The sequence below is a fragment of the Stylophora pistillata genome, chromosome 8, assembly GCF_964205215.1.
Source record: "Stylophora pistillata chromosome 8, jaStyPist1.2, whole genome shotgun sequence".
In the NCBI taxonomy this organism is placed as follows: Eukaryota; Metazoa; Cnidaria; class Anthozoa; order Scleractinia; family Pocilloporidae; genus Stylophora; species Stylophora pistillata.
This window is the reverse complement of record NC_142526.1, coordinates 2,145,001-2,165,000: the sequence shown is the minus strand read 5'-3', so window position 1 is coordinate 2,165,000 and position 20,000 is coordinate 2,145,001. Positions and strand designations below refer to the sequence as shown.

Below are 20,000 nucleotides of genomic sequence, written 5' to 3'. Positions count from 1 at the left end.
ATGTAACTGATTATCTGGAAATTTTTTAATAGACCGACTGTTCGGGATTATTCTATTGTAATTATATCTTAGTAAAGAAAAAAAAACGCAACATTTGTGCAGATGCTGCCAAAATTTAAGAACAAGAGAGATAGGTAGTTGGATAAAAATCAAATTCCTGTTTTAGGGAGAAAAATAAGAACAACAAAACAAAACAAAATATAGGATTCCCGTTATTCTCTGACAAAATTGAAGATTGCGTGATAAAAATGTTTACATCCCGCAGTCGACGCAGTCCTGGGGTGCACGATCCAAATTTGGAATGACAGGTTAACCAATCAGAGGCCGTTACACCTTTCATTCCTGGCGCATTTCCGAATCCCGCTAAAATACTTCACAATTCAAGAGCGACGTTAAAAGTTTCTTTGAAAACCTAAGTGTATTGGGAATCTCTTTTGAAACCTTAGAACTATGGTAAGTTACAACTTTTAACTTAACGTTTCATCTATGATATGCATTTATGTAGCACTGATCATTTGCCAAAGTGAAAGATGAAGTTAATTTGCCTTCTGTACATTATAAATATTTAATATTGGTTCGCTTTTGATTTTCGAATTGGATGCCTTATTATTTAACTTTTGTGATCTTTGGGCGCGTCTAGAGTTCGGGTATTGTAACAGCCCATCTTGTGTTGAAGCAATTTGTGACGTATCTATTAACTGCATGAAGAAGCCTCAGCGAGTTTCGTTTAGAAGCTGATTCCATGCGTGACCGATCATGGCTTCGAACATTCTAAATGATTTGAGAAGCATGCGTGCTGAACATACCCTCGCGTAGTTAAGTTAAACAAAAATGTTTTACACACGGTAGTCTTGAGTTATTTAACAGTTATCGGGGGGAATTTTAAATATTCTGTACATTGTTTTAGGTATATTTCATTTCCGAACATGCTAATGGCGCACGTAGTGTGAAATTTTGCTCGAGTGGTTGCTATCACAACCCCATATTGATTTCCCGCTGGCCAGGTTGTGCGGATGAGGGGGCGTCTACTTGGCGAGGGGGGGGGAGGGGGGGATTGTTAAAGAGATGTATTGCGTTTTATTCTTAAGCCACTGACTCGGCTGTAAGGGAAACCACATCCCACATCATGAAATTAATAAATTGATTGATTGATATTAGATTTTGTTAGACATTTAAGAATAAACACTAGCGAGAAAAACACATAACGTTTCGATGACTCCATGTCATCATTCTCAAGTGAGAAGGGAATAAAAATGAATAGTTAATTTATACCGTATGAAGGTGGCAAACGTAAAAAAGTTTAAAATATTTAAAATATTTAAATAAATAATTGCGCGTGTTGAGTTCATAAATGTAAACTATTAAATAAATAGTTTCGCGCGTATGGAATCCGATTGTTTGTTCAAAGAGGGCTTCATCTTCTTTATGAAAAGCATTTCATGAACTAAACAGTCCAGTTTCCCGGTGCACTTTTTAAGTACGTTGAAATGCTTGGTCAGGTCGCCGATGGTTTGTAGGCCGTGGTCGTTCTTTAGATGTTTGCCGATGGCCGAATTACGGTGCTCATTAATACGTTGATGTAAATGCCGGCTGGTGTACCCGACGTACTCTGCCTCACACATATCACATTTATAATCATATACAATGCATTGTTGGCTAACTATAGGAGGTTTAGGCTCACGTAGCCAACTAATAATTCTAACTAAGGTTGGTGAAGATCTCAGAGTACGTGAGCCTAAACCTCCTACAGTTAGCCAACAATGCATTGTATATAATTATAAATGTGATCTGTGTGATGCATACGGTATAAATTAACTATTCATTTTTATTCCCTTCTCACTTGAGAATGATGACATGGAGTCATCGAAACGTTGTGTGTTTTTCTCGCTAGTGTTTATTCTTGATTGACTGATAACTAATCAAATGAGTGGTATTCTTTACAAATCAGAAAAAAAAAATATTGGAATTTTTAAAACAGAGGTTAATTGGAATCATTAATAGGGCATGGATGTTGTTGTGACAGAAGTGAGGGAGGGCAGTTTTCAATCCTCTACATTAACATTAAATATTTACCCTAAAAACGCTTTTTTGTGATTTCACTTCAAAAAGTTGTCTTGTATTGCTGGCTAACAACACATTCTCTTACTTGTATTCCTTGGGTTATAGAATCTAACTTAAAAAAAAGTTTTTCCCAAGAAAGCCAACTAATAATTCTAACTAAGGTTGGAGACCTTCACATCAAAGTTCACAATGTTTGTTTCAAGATCTTTTTCTTTATTTGCTGCTTCTTTTAACATAATTTTCTCTGACAACATTTTCAGGCTGACCAACTGACAGAAGAACAGATTGCTGGTAAGTTAGTTGTTTCCTTGAAATAATTATTGTAATAAATCAAAGAAAAAAATATTGATAAAATAAAGCCATTTGTGATGTGATCAAATAAGTTGCACACAACTTCCTTGCTCTACTCTTACCTGTTTTACTCCCATGACCAAGACAGAATTTCTCCTAACAATCTCAATATGAAATCAAGCAGACAAGTGATAAGAATAAAGAAAAATACAAATTAAGGGATTGTTATCTGATCCAGTACCAAATTTTCCAAACTAGCATTGTAACAATTGTAGGGCAGATAGTTAGAAGAATTAGTAATTAGATCTTGGCATTAAAAGGGTTCATCTTTCACACCTTGACTTGTTGAGTTGTCTGGATTCTTACCTACCACTTTCTCACCAATGCACTGCAGCTTAGAAAAGTGACAGAAAGAAGGGGCGGATCCAGGAATTTTTAATAGGGGGGGGGGGGGTCCAAACTTTGGTTCAGAAAGGACTGTTGGACTCTTTTGAAGCAAATTACTTCTCCCCCACACCTCCTCCCACCGGTCGCGTTGCACGTCATAATTCCTTGGCCGCTTACCACTTACTTGGATTCAGTAATTTAAAAAATCAGCCAGTTATAAAGTGATATACGATCCTGCAGATGTAAGAATTTCAGTCTCAAAGTTGTAAGCGTCAGGTCTGATAGGGGGGTCTGGACCCCCTGGATCTGCCACTGGAAAATAACTGTTGTTGACAAACCTCCTGTTTTTACAGAATTCAAAGAAGCATTCTCACTCTTTGACAAGGATGGAGATGGTACCATCACCACCAAAGAACTTGGAACAGTGATGAGATCTCTAGGACAAAACCCAACTGAAGCAGAACTTCAGGATATGATCAATGAAGTAGATGCAGATGGTATGCAAACTTAAAACTTGTCTGGCTATACTTCACTAAGTCAAAAGCTTACGCCTAATGTATCAGCTTTATTTAGTTTGTAAATTTGTACTTTAGGGTACATATACCATACTAGTCTGTAAGTGATGAGCACAAATTTGAACCAGTACTCTGCAGCAAACATTTTGCAAGGTTGAACTTACACGGATTTTGAGAATTTTTATAAATTTGAATTAGTAAAGTCCTGCTAGAGTTTAAAGTTGGCATTATTTAATACTTTGAATTTATAACCTTTCGTCTATGAGTGACTAACATCTAATTTTTACTTACATCATCACAACTGATTCACACAAGAATAAAGGAAATAATCACCAACTAAAGAAGTCTTTGATTGTTGAAGAAAATGAATTCTCCCTGTCATCACCTATTAGGAAATGACGTGTGTGGAAAGCAGTTTTGAGGAGATATATACTGATGTTGGGGTGAAAATGGTTGATTCATTTTGGTAAAACACTCTGAATAGAGCATGGGAAAAAAAAAGTAAAAAAATAAGCAGTCAAATAACCTGCATAAATTTGTTTGTAGGATATGATTTTTTTACTGCTAAAGGAAAACATGTGATTGTATGCGAGGTAGGGTGAGGGCAGGGAGGTGTTCATGGTAGGGTACACCTGGGTTTTTTTTCAATAATAATTTTTTAGGCACTGCAAAAGAGACTTTATGGTATGCAGTTGTTTTCACTCTCTCTTCTTGGTGAACAGGTAATGGAACAATTGATTTCCCTGAATTCCTTACCATGATGGCAAGGAAAATGAAGGACACAGACAGTGAAGAGGAGATCAAAGAAGCATTTAGAGTGTTTGACAAAGATGGAAATGGTTTTATTAGTGCTGCTGAGTTGCGTCATGTGATGACAAACCTGGGAGAGAAACTTACAGATGAGGAAGTTGATGAGATGATCCGAGAAGCAGATACTGATGGAGATGGCCAAGTGAACTATGAAGGTGAGTACTGTGCAGTTTCTTTGTGGATATTTTTTGTCATTTCCTTTTCATGATTGTTTCTTGTAGAGGCAAAAACAAATTGATCGTTGTGGTTCTGAAAAGTTCAAATGATCAGTTCCTTTTTTTCTTTATAGAATTTGTGAAGATGATGACATCAAAGTAAATTGAAACAATTGAAACACATGTCAACTTGCTGAAGCTTGGTGTAATATACTCCATGAGCTGTTCAACCAGTTTGTCTTTTCGAAAGAAACAGTGATTTTCTCTCATAATTTAGCTGGCCTTAGAACTAGTAGATTAGAGCCTACATATGGCAAAAACATGTAGAGGTAAGATAGCTGTAGCATATTTTTCTTGTTTGTAAGTTTCTGTATTGTTTTAACATGTGAAGATATATATCTTTTGCGCTTCTTGGGTTATTAAAGGTTGATGTTTGGAAGTTTATGTGTTTTGTGTTTTTACTCTTGCATATACCATTTAGAAATAGTTATGCAGTCAGTCTAATAGTTTTTAGAGTCCGGAAAAATTATGAGCTTACCAAATCGGATTTCCCAGACTAGCCCTTTACATGATCGACACCCAAACCGCCTTGTGTAACGTGTAGCGTGACACTCAACCCCAAACCTGTATGAACAAAACTGATCTTGAAGCTTTCACCTCTATAATCTGAAAGCTTGGATCATTTGATATTTTCCTAAAAGATCAGCGTGACCTACTGTATTGTTTTCCCATTCGTCACACTCCAAACTAGCTCATGAAATAGGCGATGGAGAAGTTTGTGATTAACGATTCATAGCCCTTGGGGGGTCACGCAATCTCTTTTCCATTGACAGCCTTGTCATGGACGACAAATTACGATGTTTCCCCCTTAGTAAAATGGACATTATTTTAAGCGAAACTTGTTTTCTGTCATTTTCCCTACCCTTGAACCAATTATGTGTCTAAGAAACGCATTCGGCTGCCGGCTGACGTCGCGTACACTGAGTAGTTTGAGGAATAACTAATTTCATTTTATTTTGTAGCAGTCTCTCCAGCACCGTCGTAGGTTAAAAGTGAAAAGACAATTTCATTGCACCTTTTCTGATGTAACGCACGCTTTCTTGGTGATAAACAGTCTGTCAAGTCGTCCCCTTTCCCGGAATTCCCGTAAGCCTGTGAAGGTTACGACAAAAACTAAAAATATCCGTCCATTAGTTTCTCTCCCAAGTGTAAACAGATTCTTTAAGTTTACCGACATTGACTTCTCGATCGATCGGTATTGAAACGAAACTGCTTGATCGCCAGGTTCCCCGTTAAGAAGAATCCGTCGGATGTGTACCTAGGGGTATTAAAAATAACTGACGCAGCCGACGCAGTTTTCAAATTTGACGCAGTCTGCACCAGGCGCACTTGACGCAGGCGACGCAGGCGACGCAGCCGACGCATAAACTGCTTAATAATGACCTAGTGACGTCATTCAATGCGGCATGATAAACATTCATTCCGGCTTAATCATTTGAGGACTTAATTTCTTGGGCTGAAACTAAATCCCAACTTCAGAATAAATTCCTATCAACGTTGGATTGTATCAACGAGATACTTTCGATAAAATTTCGCACGTGGTTGTGTTGTAAAAGGAAAAAAATTACTCGATTTATTTTCTCGGAAGAGGCTAGCCGCAAGCGACGCATTTTCCGCATCAGCAATCCAAATTTGGAATGTCAGTTTCATTTGAATACGCCAATCAGGTACCGTGTTTTTTCACGCGGCCTCCGAAGATGCCTCGAACGTTTTTACAAGCAATAAGTTTACCAAGTCCTAGAAAGTGGGTTTTTTGACGGAGAGCGAACAGAAAATGGTAAGATTTTTATCATTATGTGACATAAAAATTAACCAATTGATAATGTTTGAGCTTGCCTATTAATAGGTCAAGGGAAACAGCTTTCGTTTGGTCAAATTTTAGCTCTCATTTTGCTCCAGAGGTCTTGTCTGCTTAATTTCTTCCGCGATTAGATGTGAACGTGCTGATTTTGTAGATTGTTTTTAAGATGTTGGTAGTTAAATCAGCAACGATTATGGTTATAGTAGAATTTATCGCGTACAAAGGATCGCCTTGTGCGTTATCGTTGCATGCCTTGTGTTTAGTGTCGTGACAATATAATTGAGTTAGCTAATGAATCCCCGCATGGAACAAAACTCTGAGCTTCGGGTCGTGGTTATACAGTGAAAAAAGATTTCGTGGATGCAGCGATTTCAAATCAGAGCTTTCTTCGAAACTATCCTTATCGATGACAATCTTTCTGGTTAATATATTATGCATGTTTGCTTTTGTATAAAATTTTTTTTCCAACTTCAGTTGACGTTCGTATCCATTCTGTTTGTAAAACGGAAGTTCTAAGAATTCTTCTTAGCACAACTTCTGGAAAAGACGTTTTGTATTTAATGCATAGAAAAGAGGATGGAAATTTGCACTTAAAGCTAGGGAACTATTGAATTATTAATCACCGGAGTGATTTCAACCTCCAAGTGCAGCTGCCCTAGTTAAAGCCATCCTGTTTATGAATTATTTCCATGTAATATGCTTTTCAAACGAAGAAAGATCATTGGTGTGCAAAAAACACTTAGAGCCAATCCTATAGCTAAAGGTCGTCTTACTAACAGGAAGAAAAAAGAGAAAAGTATCACTTTTCACATGCACGGATGTTGTATATAATAATGTAGCCCAACACCTGCACACATGGGTGTGCTAATCTTTGCAAGAATTTTACTTAAAAACCCCATATGTTTGGATTTAATTGTTCTTGCATTTCTGGGCTTGAAATTTTAGTATTTGACTTACACTGTAACAGCTGCCAATTTCTTTATTTCCAGGGTCTTGGAAAACTGGTGTTTGTGTTTATGCACAGTGTTTTTTCATGACCAAATTTTTGTTAGGTTTATGTAGGTGCGGTCACCCTGGTAACTTGATTTTCATAGAGTCTCTAGCCAAATTCTTAATTGGGGAACTTCTAGTTCTTGCTAAGGACTTGTAGAAGACTGAGTCTTAAAATCTACCCTTTGCAACCTTCAGCTCTCTCAATGAGATAGCAAAACTTTTGCCTTTCATGCTGTATACAGATTCCTGTTAGGTTGCAAGGCTGTTGTCTAGCAGCACCTGGTGGCCCCTGGCACCTTACTTTTGCTCTTGGGCAACTCAGGAATTTTAGCATTTTTATACAAAGCATAATTATGCTGGGAACCCTGGATTTTACAGTTTCAGAGCACTGGGCTCCATTCAATTTTCCTTGGAGCACAGCTTTTTTGGGGGGTGGCTTCCTTTGAGAAACCCTGGAGGGAATTAGTGCAGTTCCAATACTCACCATGCTTATTGACTTTCCCTCATCCACCAAAGTGTACAATGAATATAAACTATATAGCTATAGCAGCCATTTAGAATAAGTACACAGACTTTGTTTTGAAGCAAACTATAACATTAAAAATTGTTATCAGCTTCTTACTGAACTTTCCCCTCAAGGAAAAAAAAAAGTACTTGAATTGTAGCTTTCTGGAGCAGAATATTTAAGAGCTGTCAAGGGTTTGTGGGATTCAAATGAATTCTGATAGATGCTTGTGATTTCAAATCATATTTTCCCCGTGCTGTCTTCTCTAGCAGTGAGAGATCTGTGCATTAGTTATTCTGTTTTTATCAACTGTTGCTGACACTTGTTCTCTTTGCAGGCTGATCAACTAACAGAAGAACAGATTGCTGGTAAGTGGAAAAGATTTCTTTTGGTATTTTATTATTATTACAGTGGAACCTCAATTTAACAAAGTGCCAAGGGACTGGGGAAAGTGGTTCATTCTATTGAGAGCTCATTATATCAAGGTTCTGTGGTAAACATTTTACTGTAACTTTAGCCAGGCTGAAACTGAAGTATCGTTTGTTATGCTGAGGGCTTTGTTATATAGAGCTTCGTTAAATCGAGGTTCCACTGTATTATGTTTTTTCAATGGTGCAGAGAAAGACTGGTCGTGTTTAAAAAGTTTGCATTAATTTATTTTGTATTTTGCAATCTCATGTAAATCCTCATTTGGATGGTTCAAAGCCCATAACAAATGTTTGCAAACACATGCTAAAATAGCAAGATATAAAGTAGAGATGAAAAAAATTAAAAAAAAAAAAGCAATATTAGTTTTGGGTATGAGTTTTAACTCTCCTATTTACACTGTACTTCAACCCAGGGCTTAACACTTAGCTTTTTAACTTACTAGCCAAGTGGCTAGTGACATCTAAGATGTTTTTAGATGTATGACAATTTCAGTCTGTTTACTAGCCAAACTGGCTAGTGGAAATTGAAAACCAATAGCCAAAACTGAATTTCTGCTGGTCTGTGGCTAGTGGGCTACCATTAGTGTCGAGCCCTGCAACCATTTCAGAAGAGTGCTATGTTGTTCTCCTGTGAATTTCAGTTGATTTGCCATCATTTCCAGTAGACATAAAATGAAAATCAATTTAAAAATGCCTATCAGTTTAACACAATCTCAGTTCAATTTAGCTATTGATCCTGGCCATAACTTGTTTTTGACTTGTCTGCAGAATTTAAAGAAGCATTCTCGCTCTTTGACAAGGATGGAGATGGTACCATCACCACCAAAGAACTTGGAACAGTGATGAGATCTCTAGGACAAAACCCAACTGAAGCAGAACTTCAGGATATGATCAATGAAGTAGATGCAGATGGTACGTAACAAGTTTGACTTGGATATTTTTCTTGTCAAAGTGGCAAGAATGCACTAATTAAGAAAGGGACAAAATTTCTTTGGATTTGATTAGCAACAGAAATTTTTGAATTAATGTTTGGCAAAAGTACACCAGATGTAAGATGTAACATGTGAAATTGACGTCTCAAATGTGCCTGGAGATGGGAGAATCTTCATCTCATATAAAGTTAGCTACATGTAAAGTCAAGTCTAGAATGGCTTTCTCAAAAATTCTGACTGACTACTTGTAGACTTGAACCTTCCACTCCCAAGATCTCATTCATAATTCTCCTTACTGTCTGCTATACAATTCTTATGAAGTCAGTTTGGATAATTTGGTGTTGGATCAGCTAATAATCCCCTAAATCTTATTGTTCTCTACTGTCATGACTTGTCTAAGTCCATTTATATTGTAAACATTGTATCCACAGGCTGCGTTAACGTAGTTGAGCATCATTCTAGCAAGGATGAGTTTATTATCCTTCTTATCTGGTTTATTTTGCTGGTTTCCTAACTTACAATTTTATATTTTGTCAAAACAGGTAATGGAACAATTGATTTCCCTGAATTTCTCACCATGATGGCAAGGAAAATGAAGGATACTGACAGTGAGGAAGAAATCAGAGAAGCTTTCCGAGTGTTTGACAAAGATGGAAATGGTTTTATCAGTGCTGCTGAGTTGCGACATGTGATGACAAACCTGGGAGAGAAACTTACAGATGAGGAAGTTGATGAGATGATCCGAGAGGCAGACATCGATGGAGATGGACAAGTCAATTATGAAGGTAAAATTTACTTTGCAGAGGGTAGTTGCTATGAATAGGTATCTCTTGTATCTCTTTCTAACCCATGGCTGCAGGTAAATTGAATAAGAACTTCCAAAATCGTGGTTTGTTAGATCCTTGAACCTTCCGACCCCCTGAATATCACCCCTGAATCACTCATTAAGCTCACAAGAGGAAAGGTAATAATCACCAACTAAAGAAGCTCTTGATTGTGAAACAAATTCTCCTTGTCAACTTTAAGAAGAACAAGCATGCTTTTGAGCCTGTAACTGTTAATGGGAAGGATCTCTCTGTTAGCTCTGCCAAGATCTTAGGTGTGACTCTCTGATGATCTTATGTGGAATGATCATATATCCGAGGCTATCAAGAAAGCCAATAAGAGATTATATTTCCTGGTTCTCCTTAGGAGAGTGGGAGTGGACCCTCGTGACATAATCAATTTTTACTGCACTGTTATTAGACCTGTCCTGGGATATAGTTCACCCATTTTTCACCATGCATTGCTTGAGTCTTAAAGTAATGATATTGAACAAGTACAGAAAAGGGCATTAAGTATCATCTTATCAGATTGTTCTGATAGTCTATGCTTGAGTAGCTATAATGTAGACACTTTGCAGTCTTGGCGTGAGGAACAGTGTTCTAAATGTTTGATGCAATCTCTAATGACCACAAACTATCTCACTTATTTCCTACCAATCATGTAAACCATTATAACCTAAGGAGAATTAGAAAGTACAACCTCCCTGGCGTGCGCACCAAGCATTTTCAGCGGTCTTTCATCCCGAGCATGTGCTGACTAGCAAACGACACTGTGTAAATATTCAATTGATCAAGCCTGCCTAGTATTACTCGATCGTAGAGATATTTTATCATTTTATAGTTTCTGATACAATTGTAATTTTTATCATATTCCTGTATGTATCTATTATAACATAGTATATCATTGTAAAATATCATGCAATTCAGCCCCTTGGCTGCAATGTAATATTTGTTTGAAACTATTAAACTAGTAAACTATTAAACTTGTCAGCACCAAAGGAAATGTATAAAGAACAGTATGGAGAATATGCGTACTGATGTTTAGTTAGGGTTTAAGGGGTTAAATGTCAACTAAGAAATGCTCTTAATTGACAGATTAGTCAAAGTGATGTTTCTTCCTGTGGCAGTGAATGTGCAGTAACACTTATTTTTCTTAGCAAATGGCACTTGTTAACTTTCTTTTTTCCCTACACAGAATTTGTCAAGATGATGACATCTAAGTAACTGTGGGACACAGTTTACAGAGCCCAGCTTGAATCAAGTTTGCAACCTTGTCTGTACCAATGAGAATTGTAGATAGCATGTAACTTCAAGAGAGAAATATTTGTGGGAAACTCTTTGCTTGTGTCATACTATATTTCCCCTATTGAGATTTCTGTTTATAATTTATTAAGATTTGTTTTGTTGAAGTAATAAAGATCAGTGGAAAATGTTGAGATGGATTGTGGTGTTTCAATGGTAATTAACAATAAAACCGTCTGTCCCATGTATGACCATTCTGAGAATTAATTTGGGATGTGACTGTTTGAAAAAAACTACTTAGACTTTGCATTGATTGGTAAACATTTTTGGTCTGTTTTAAGGAAACACTGCAACTAAGTACTTAAGGAAAAAAAACAAGTTAACCCTTAAACTTCCAGAAGTGATTAGAATGTTACTTCTCCCTATAACAGGAATATGTTATCCAGCAAAGAGGTAATGAGAATACTCGAACTTATCAGATAGAAGTTATCCTGATCTAACACCAACTTCTCATAACTAATTGACAAGGAAATGTGTGGCACCTAGAGGAGAGAATTGATAGTTAAATAGTGGGAGTTCAAGGGTTACCCGTATGATCAATCAATCAACTTTATTCAACGAGGGTAACACGGGACAGTTCTTCAACTGAGTAACTAGTGGCCCTCATGATCCTCAATGACCAGCATCTATTTTCCCTGTGCATATCACTACTGAATCAAACAAGTAGGTTATTAGAATATAGGGAATTACCAACTGCTGGAGAAGCTAGGGTGGTTCGGTCTAACCCTCTAAATTTTCCCTCAAAATGCTGGAAGTCATGTTTTCGAAGACCCAATTTTCTAAATCTCCCGGGGAAGCATGACCTCGGACAATTCTCCGAACCTCCCTTGACTAAATCCTGAATCCGCCCTTAGTGAAGTTTTCGAATGTTTATTCAATTCTCCTTGTCAATTTGACAATGCTTGGACAAGAGTGTGGGAATTATGCATACTGACGTTTAGGGTGTGAAGCGTTGAGATCTTGACAAACTGGCAACTGCCACTGCACCAAGACTTCTAGTTGTGATCGTAGAAAAATTAACTTGTGGAGTTCACCCTGTTACCTGGAAAAACATTTCTTGATATATTTTCTTAGACCAGTCCCTCAGGCACAGACAGTGCATATGTAACATTTTTCCCAAGGTCTATTTGGCTTTTAACAACATTTGAAGGGCAACTATGAATCGATATTAATTAAAAACTGCAGATCTTCCTGTTTTCAAAAAAATCTTCCCGTCCCCTGAAACGTCGAACAGTTGGCGGGAGCCTGAGAAGGAGTGACTTAAACTCGCGCCAGTACCGCTCGTAAAGTAATTGACAAGATGGCGGACGATTTGATAGAAGATTTCATCGTAACAAGCTTGTAGTCTGTGTTGATTAGAAGAGTTCTTCGAGATGACTTAACAAATGTGTACATGTCAGAAGGTCCCTAGAATGTTTGCGCCAGCAGGTCAACCAGAACTTGTTCGTTCAAATCAGAAAGATGTGTACTATCTTGGTTTCTTAAGAGAAGGAATAGCACAAATATACAGGAGTGTACGAGGTTTGAACAGCAGTTAATTACCCAAAACGTCTAGATGAGTAATTTTAGTATGTATTTTATGTTTTTTATGGTAAAAATAGGATATCACCATCTGCTCGTAGCGACGAACGTCTTCAGCGCTGAAGATCACCCACCTAATTCTTGTCAAACGAAACTGTCAATGGCCAGTTTTTTACATCTCACTGAATTCCGTTAGTACTTCTTGAGTTTTTCCTTATTTTTCAATGCCTTTCCTTTTTTTTTTTTTGTTCCTTTTTTTTTCTCGTGGGTTTTGTTTGTTGTTTTTGTTTGTTTTTTTTTTTATTCTCGGGCTGCGCAGCCAAAGAATATGCGTGCAGTCCAGTGGTCAACATAAAATGCAGACTGCAGATCATGTGTATAATGTCGATGAGATACAACAGCAAACTGAGGGCTGTGGGTTAGAATTGCAGACCAAGAATCAATACAGTTTTTGAAAAGGTTTCTGTGCGACCTCATACTATTGTAAAACAAAGCTGAATCCCAAAGGCATTCTATCGTAGCTGTCATTGTTTTCTTTTTCGAAGAACTGAATGCATAATGAGTATGAAACTGTGTGGACATCTTGTCCATGTTTTATTTCTTTATTTATTTTTTATTTTTTTTAATCAGTATTAGATATCCTGACATTTCATAACATCATCATTCTCAGGCCACCATCATCCACAACCATTCTCATTCTTTAGCTGATGCTTTGGGCCCATTTCTATGAAGTGGTTAGGTTGAGCTTGTCTTTAAAACATCATTTATTTCTCTGTTGAAGGTCCTTTCTCTTGGATCAAATGGAAGACAGAGTTGGATTTACTTGCCGACATCTGTTATTTTGGTCTAACTACAATAAGTGGTATGTACCGGTAATTCAAATGAATGCTCTAAGTTGATAAGGGATGTCAATTAAAGACAGAAAGTTACAGGTACCTAAGGGTTTGGGATGCATGCACAAGAACATAAAATGTTTAGAAGGGTTTACAATACCAGGGGATACAATCGATGCTCTCGTAAGGGACCATCCTGGGAATTCAAATAAGTGGTTGCAACTAGAGCTGGCCACGTATGAGAATGGTCTCTCATGCACTACAAAATTCATAAACAATAAAGGGTGGTCGCGCGCAAGAACTTTTAGAAAAAGCATTTGGGATTTGTAAATTCTTAACTGGTACAGAAACTTCATCTTTACTTTCATTCAGTACACATGTGCTAAAATATCCTTACAAATTCAAAAAAAAAAAAAAACATGAACAGTTTCACTCAAAAGTTTTAAACTTAAGACTTAGTGGTTACTTACAAGAGCTTAATAACAATGGAAAACTCCAGTCCAATAATCCAAAAGGTGGTCACGAATGGTCACTTATCATGGTTGCTTACAAGAGCTTAATAACAATGGAAAACTCCAGTTCGATAATCCTAAAGGTGGTCATGGTCACTTATGGGAACAGTCATTTACAAGAGCTTGCAATTAGAGGGTTTAAAGACAATTAAAACGGGTTTTACATTGGTGGTTGTCGCTAGAGCTGGTTGTCGTTAGAGCTGGTTGTCACTAGAGCTGGTTGTCGCTAGAGCTGGTTGCTTATGAGAGTGGTTTTTAGGAGAGATTTAACTGATAAAAATAAAATAGGGTTATTATAATTCATGGGGAAAAAAGTAATTTTCCCTAAAAAAAATTTTTGTTGTTTTTCAAGGGGTTTTTCAACAATTTATTTCTAAAGCAAAATTAAGTTTATAAGCCTTGTTTTGAAATCTGAGAGGCACTTTTATAAAAATAAATGTGAATAAACTAAACTAATCTGGCAAGGATAAGATATTACAGTAACTCTGATGAACATTATCATGTTAAATCTATATGAATCACTTTCTTAGGATATCAGACACTTGGTGAGGAATACTGTAATATTGTGCAAGTGGACAGTAGTAAGACAAGGATCCCTTCAACATTGGTAACAGTAATGAACACTATCATAGACATGACTGCAATACTGCAATACATGTGGTTTGGTCTCATATTTTTTAAGGTCTTGGCCAATTTTCCGAGTCAACTCGAGAGTTGCTGACCAGCAACCACTGCAGGCGTTGGGAAGATTGGCGAAAAATGATGTAACACAAGTACTCGTACCCTTCAAGGACCAAGACTCCACTAACATTGTTATGACGCAGTTGAAAGACCTTAGCATTAAGCTCCAAACCACAATCCAGCCCGTATTTGTCAGTCGGAAAATTGGCCAAGACCTTAAAGAATGTGAGACCAAACCGCAGCTGGTTAATCAACAGTGCGTAGTGTATCAATTTAAATGTAACCTGTGCGATACAGGGAGCTATGTTGGTTACACGCGTGGGCACTTATATGCCTGCGTGGATAGCCATAAGAGCACGTCATCTTCAGTATGCAAGCACTACGACAACGACCACGCAGGTGCTGTCCCTGAGGACCTTCTTAGCTGTTTCAAAGTTCTCAAGAAGTGCATGAACAAATTCGATTGTCTTGTCAACGAGATGCTTTACATCAAACAATTAACACCGAGTTTGAACGTGCAAATGGATTCTATCCGTGCTAAAGTATTTGTGTAGCTACCTCCCCTATGCAAATTAGTTGTAACTCTTGAACCCGCACTTGTTAATTTTATTTTCATTTGTATCCTTGGTAATGGCGTCATGAAGTCGCCGAAACGTCAGGATATTATATTGCTTGTTTTTACCTGTCTATGTATTACTAAATCTTTGTTAATACGAGTTTTCTCATAAACCCTTTATTAATTTTTTGTTATCTTTTTGTATCCATTGATTGATTTTGACAGCTTAGAGGAAGTCTTTTCTTTCTTTATTCACTTGGTCCATATCTGATTGACAAAGCATTGACAAGGCTGGAGCTTTGGTTACAAAGCCAAGGAAATTTCCCTTATGGTTAGAAGTTTGTGTCTTTTTATTACCCTGGTTGGGTACTAATTAGTTAATTAACAAAACAATTTTCTTTTTCTAGTAATGGTATTTTTGTTGTAAAAGTTGATGCAAATGCATATTCATTTGAGAAAACTCTGTTGTATGACTAAAATGTTTGATCCTGATTTTATGTTTTGGATATTTGATTCGATTTTCAAACTTGATGACCATTGATGTGGAAAAAGTTTTTGAACTTTAGTTAAAAGAGAGATGCCATTTTTGTATAACATTGTCATAGTCATCACACAAACACAGACACCCATCAAACATAGACAGTTCTATCGTTATTAAAGGAAAATTTCCGTTTGGTTGAAAATGAGATGAAGTTTGCATGGAAACAGTTTTTTTGCAATTCAGAGTGATGTTGAATGGGAACAAGTTAACCATAGTTTCCTCTACTGCAGGACTTCATCCAAGAGGGAGACAAACTTTATCAGCTTTGATTCCCTTTGTGAGAGCTGGAGTGGTTTGTAAGTATTAGCTGCTATTTCTTTTTGTTTGTTTGTTTTAATTTGTTTTGTCAGGACCAAACAAATTTTGGTCTTATTATTCAAAAACAGTTTAGCCGTTGTTTAACTAAACTGCGTCCTAAACAGTCCTCAATTTAGCTGAACCTTTTATCTGAAAATTTGTTTTTATGAAAGCTAACGTTGAAAGGACATTTATGTAATTAACTGCTTGCGTAAAACCGAGGGTAAGGTTAGAACTCGCGTAAAATAACCGGTCCTTTATATTTACTTGCTGAATCACCAGAGGGCTGTACTTGCGTTAGTCAAATAATTGAGCATTTAATTGATTATGGATTGCAAACTGACTATATATTTGTAAAGCTGGTTTTTAATGGCGACGGAGGCGAAGTCGAAGTCGTAAGAGCGCTCCCGACTTCTTGAAAATCAAAAATCAGAGTTGCAAGCGGAGTCGTAAGCTCAACGGAATTGGTGTCGAAAGAATCAGAACAATTTCATTGTCTTCGGTTTCTGCTTATGAAATCTAGATTGCCGAAGTTGCAAGCAGAATTACTTGCAGAATAACAAACTTATGACATACCGAGCTTTCAGGCCATTCGATGGCTTAGGACTCCGAACGACTTCGATAATCTAGTTTTCACTGGATCGTAGGCGACGGAGTCCTTAGCGGCATTGATGACACTTTATGTTTTTCTTCTGATTCTGTCGATTTGATTTACCCCGCATCGTATCGTTCTGCACTTCTGATCACGACCCCGGCTCCAACTTCCACTCCGTGGTAAGTAAAAGCCAGTCTTTAATGTTCCCTACATACTTTCATATGTGAATATTACAGATGTTCACCGAGCGCACTTGGCGTTGTTTTACTTGAATGGCATCTTTTATCACATTGCGAAGAGGATCACAGGAATTCGATACGTAAGTAATGCGTTTAGAGATAGTGTAGTAATTTTTCAGCATAACATCTGTCATGGTAGGCCGATGATGACAGGCACTGAGATTTTTAATGCAACTTTTCCTTATCCGGTTCGTTCAAAAACAAAAATTGTGGACAGCGAGCTAAACTTTAGATCGGAAAGTTTGGGTTTCGAGCCCTTTTCAAGTTACTTTTGTGTGTGTGTGTGTGTGTGTGTGTGTGTGTGTGTGTGTGTGTGTGCGCGCGTGCGTGCGTGTGTGTGTGTGTGTATGTGTGTGTGCTCTTGCGTAAGACAGTTTACCCCTGGAATGCCTTTGCGTACACCAGGGTATAAATGAAAACCGATTTGCTGTGAGGAAATATGCTTTAAGGTATACGATTAAAAAAAACAACAATAACAAGTAAACTGTTTAAGCAAAAACTGCCATGGAAAGGTTGAAATTGCGACAACAAGCCAAGAAAGAACATCCACACTGCGCACTGACCGCTGATCGGTGTAATAGTTGAAATAATTCTGACGTCATTTCATTCATTTCCTGCAGCTGCTCGTTCGAAACAGTCTCCGAAATGACGGCTCCAGACCAACTTACCGCTTGCTTGGCTATCTGTCCGTTATACAATTGATTATCACCCTTATTCTGACAACGTACCAGGCAAGATCATGACACAGCTGTGTGTTATTCCACTTACATAATTATGATCCTCTTTCTGGAAAAATAATCCAAATATCGCATAGAAAAAGTTACCTAGAACGAGACAGAAATGGTATAGGCAGTTACTACTGCAATCTTAGCTGAATTGTTTCTCCCCAGGGGGTGCTGGGATGACAACACCTTGAGGATGTGTGTCAGGATATTATTCTCAATGTCAAGCTTTTTCGAGCAATTGGGTGGCAAGAAAGGGAAATAAAAACAAAAGGAGAGCTGTAAGAGGGCAGCATGCCATTCATCACTTTACTGCGAGCACCTTTGGATATTCCTCTTTTGAAGGAGGGGTGGGGGGGGGTGCTATTGCACAGAAGATGTGCTACTGAATAGGGTAAAAACCTCTTGACCGCAATGGCCACATTTGGGTAGCATTTGCACTGAACGAAGTTGCCATTGTTCAAAATGGAGACTGAAAAGCTCCCTCATGAGTATTAGTGCAGTGTATCTGGTTACGTTGGCCCCCTTTACACCCTTACATCAGTTTACATATTCTCCATACTGTTCTCTATACATTTTCTAAGGTGATGGCAAGGAGAATTTGTTTAACAATCAAGGACTTCTTTCGTTAGTGATCGTTTCCTTTATTCTCGTGTCCTTAATGTTTGATTCAGGGGTGATATTGTAAGGAGAAATTAGGTGCTAGTCACTCCAAGTTATCAAAGAGTTAAGCTCATTGGAAGTAGAATTCTTCTGGTCGCATGAAACCCCTATCCTTGGGTGAATTACAGTCTGTCTTTCATTACTTTGTTGATGAGTCACCCGCAGTAAACATTGAATCATCTCTGTCTGAACAGCATCTGAAATCTGGCAAACCATTAGAACGCCTCGTCTCACAGGAAAAGTCAGCGTCCACAAACATCACTTCCGGTAGCAGTATGAAGTGTGCTCTGTGTTTGGAGAGACTCCGAGATAAGACGGTGACTCCATGTGGTCATCTGTTCTGTTGGAATTGCATAACAGAATGGTGTGTTAGCAAGGTTCGTAGCAAGGAGTCGATTACGCTGAGTACCGATACGATCTTAAACCAGCAACAAGAGATAATAATATCTTGATAACAAGATATGATTCGTAATGATTTACTGTCAAATCCTTCAGCCCGAATTTATCATATTGTTGGCTATTTTATGTAACCTAGCGAAAAGTTCTGATTTTGCAACTTTTCTATTGAGAGAATTCCGCCGTCTGTTTAGCTAGCGAAGTGGCTCTTGTGTTTTGGTTTCGCCTAACGGCGCAGCCGCGCATGACACCATCGGCAGCCGCTTATGGCAGGGAAATGTAATTGAAACCCTTGAACATGCCAAGTAATATGCGGGCTAGAAGTCGACATAAGAAGAAGCAAAGAGAACTGCTCATTGAATTTCTTTCTTTATTTATTCTTTGTTTCTAGCCTGAATGTCCGTTATGCCGTGAATCTGTTCAGTTGTCCAGGCTGGTTTTCCTGCATCACTACGAACCTACGTAAAGGCCCCGATGGTGAAGTATCACGTGATCTTTAGTAAAGTTTACAGACGATTCCGCTCTTAGATGCCGCTGGTTGTTTCAACTGTGTTAAGAACCTCATTTTATGATCCTGGTGACGTTATATTTTAAGATTATACCATCAGTTTATTATTGTCTGAACCAGTTGTGCTAATTACAGGCCATACGGAGAGTACTGCGCTACAGGAAGGGTACATCATGAAGAAGCAAACTTATTGTCAGCTTGTTTGATGCAACATTGTGTGATTGTCACGGAAAGCTTACAGTGCATATCTACCAACGTGTATAAATTTCCTGCATAGTTCAATATCCAGAAGTTTTTTTTTTTTTAGCTGTAATTTTCAGTGAGTATTGGTGATTGTTTACTTATTGGCGTCAGCACTCGTCAATGTCAAACTTGCATTGTACAGTTCTCATATCAATGTGTATATTTATTTTGATGTGCCGTTGACCTGTTGTGTTGAGAAATTTCATTCTTCAAAAACCCAACATAAACACTTCCTCCTGACACACGTCGTGATGCCATGTACAATTTTTTTTTTTTTAGCTTCGCCAACCGGCAGGGACACCGCAACAGCTTGCGCCAATTACTGCGGTCCCAATAAACCCACCATTTTTTACTGCATTACCGCAGTAATGTAGGACTAGAACGGGTAGGACTAGAACGGAACATATACGATCCATGCAAGTAGTCCACCCGTTAAATCCCACCTATCCCACCCCAGGGGGGGACATCCATCACACAGTAATCTCGTGTGTGGGAAATTAACGTCTCCTACCCCAACCCTGCAGGAGACAGGACCTCCATTTATTCCTCCCTCTCCGAGAAGACTAGAATATCTAACCATTTCTTGATGTTATAGAAAGGCAGCAAATTCTTCTCAATTATTTAAGACC

General features: G+C 37.9%; 3 protein-coding genes across 4 annotated transcripts in view; all 3 read left to right on the top strand.

Annotated features, from left to right (window-relative positions):
• Positions 1-318: 318 nt before the first annotated feature.
• Positions 319-4,663, top strand: LOC148724418 (calmodulin-like). The gene is made up of 5 exons (XM_088729293.1): positions 319-453; positions 2,322-2,352; positions 3,093-3,236; positions 3,977-4,219; positions 4,354-4,663. The coding sequence occupies exons 1-5, from the start codon at positions 451-453 to the stop codon at positions 4,380-4,382; spliced, it is 450 nt and encodes a 149-aa protein (XP_088585419.1). The 5' UTR covers positions 319-450; the 3' UTR covers positions 4,383-4,663.
• Positions 4,664-5,682: 1,019 nt separating this feature from the next.
• Positions 5,683-11,198, top strand: LOC111325777 (calmodulin). Its single transcript, XM_088729294.1, has 5 exons — positions 5,683-6,056; positions 7,916-7,946; positions 8,775-8,918; positions 9,481-9,723; positions 10,958-11,198. The coding sequence occupies exons 1-5, from the start codon at positions 6,054-6,056 to the stop codon at positions 10,984-10,986; spliced, it is 450 nt and encodes a 149-aa protein (XP_088585420.1). The 5' UTR covers positions 5,683-6,053; the 3' UTR covers positions 10,987-11,198.
• Positions 11,199-12,343: 1,145 nt separating this feature from the next.
• Positions 12,344-20,000, top strand: part of LOC111325799 (peroxisome biogenesis factor 10-like) — a 7,970-nt gene continuing 313 nt past the window's right edge. The window contains exons 1-9 of one of the 2 annotated variants that reach the window (XM_088729257.1): positions 12,344-12,585; positions 13,367-13,447; positions 14,461-14,537; positions 15,393-15,498; positions 15,939-16,004; positions 16,837-16,919; positions 17,460-17,570; positions 18,419-18,601; positions 19,012-20,000. The exon at positions 19,012-20,000 is cut by the window's right edge and continues 313 nt beyond it. In XM_088729257.1, the coding sequence (XP_088585383.1) occupies positions 12,450-12,585; positions 13,367-13,447; positions 14,461-14,537; positions 15,393-15,498; positions 15,939-16,004; positions 16,837-16,919; positions 17,460-17,570; positions 18,419-18,601; positions 19,012-19,086 (918 nt within the window). In that variant the 5' untranslated portion in view covers positions 12,344-12,449 and the 3' untranslated portion in view covers positions 19,087-20,000. Of the gene's footprint in view, positions 12,586-12,675; positions 12,777-13,366; positions 13,448-14,460; positions 14,538-15,392; positions 15,499-15,938; positions 16,005-16,836; positions 16,920-17,459; positions 17,571-18,418; positions 18,602-19,011 lie in introns of those variants that run through there. The other variant, XM_088729256.1, reaches the window with a different exon arrangement.

Excerpts from the sequence above, each read along its gene's own strand:
- LOC148724418 (XM_088729293.1), top strand. Across the intron at positions 2,353-3,092 it reads GACAGAAGAACAGATTGCTG|AATTCAAAGAAGCATTCTCA; the intron begins GTAAGTTAGTTG and ends CTGTTTTTACAG. Across the intron at positions 4,220-4,353 it reads TGGCCAAGTGAACTATGAAG|AATTTGTGAAGATGATGACA; the intron begins GTGAGTACTGTG and ends TTTTCTTTATAG.
- LOC111325777 (XM_088729294.1), top strand. Across the intron at positions 8,919-9,480 it reads CAATGAAGTAGATGCAGATG|GTAATGGAACAATTGATTTC; the intron begins GTACGTAACAAG and ends TTGTCAAAACAG. Across the intron at positions 9,724-10,957 it reads TGGACAAGTCAATTATGAAG|AATTTGTCAAGATGATGACA; the intron begins GTAAAATTTACT and ends TTCCCTACACAG.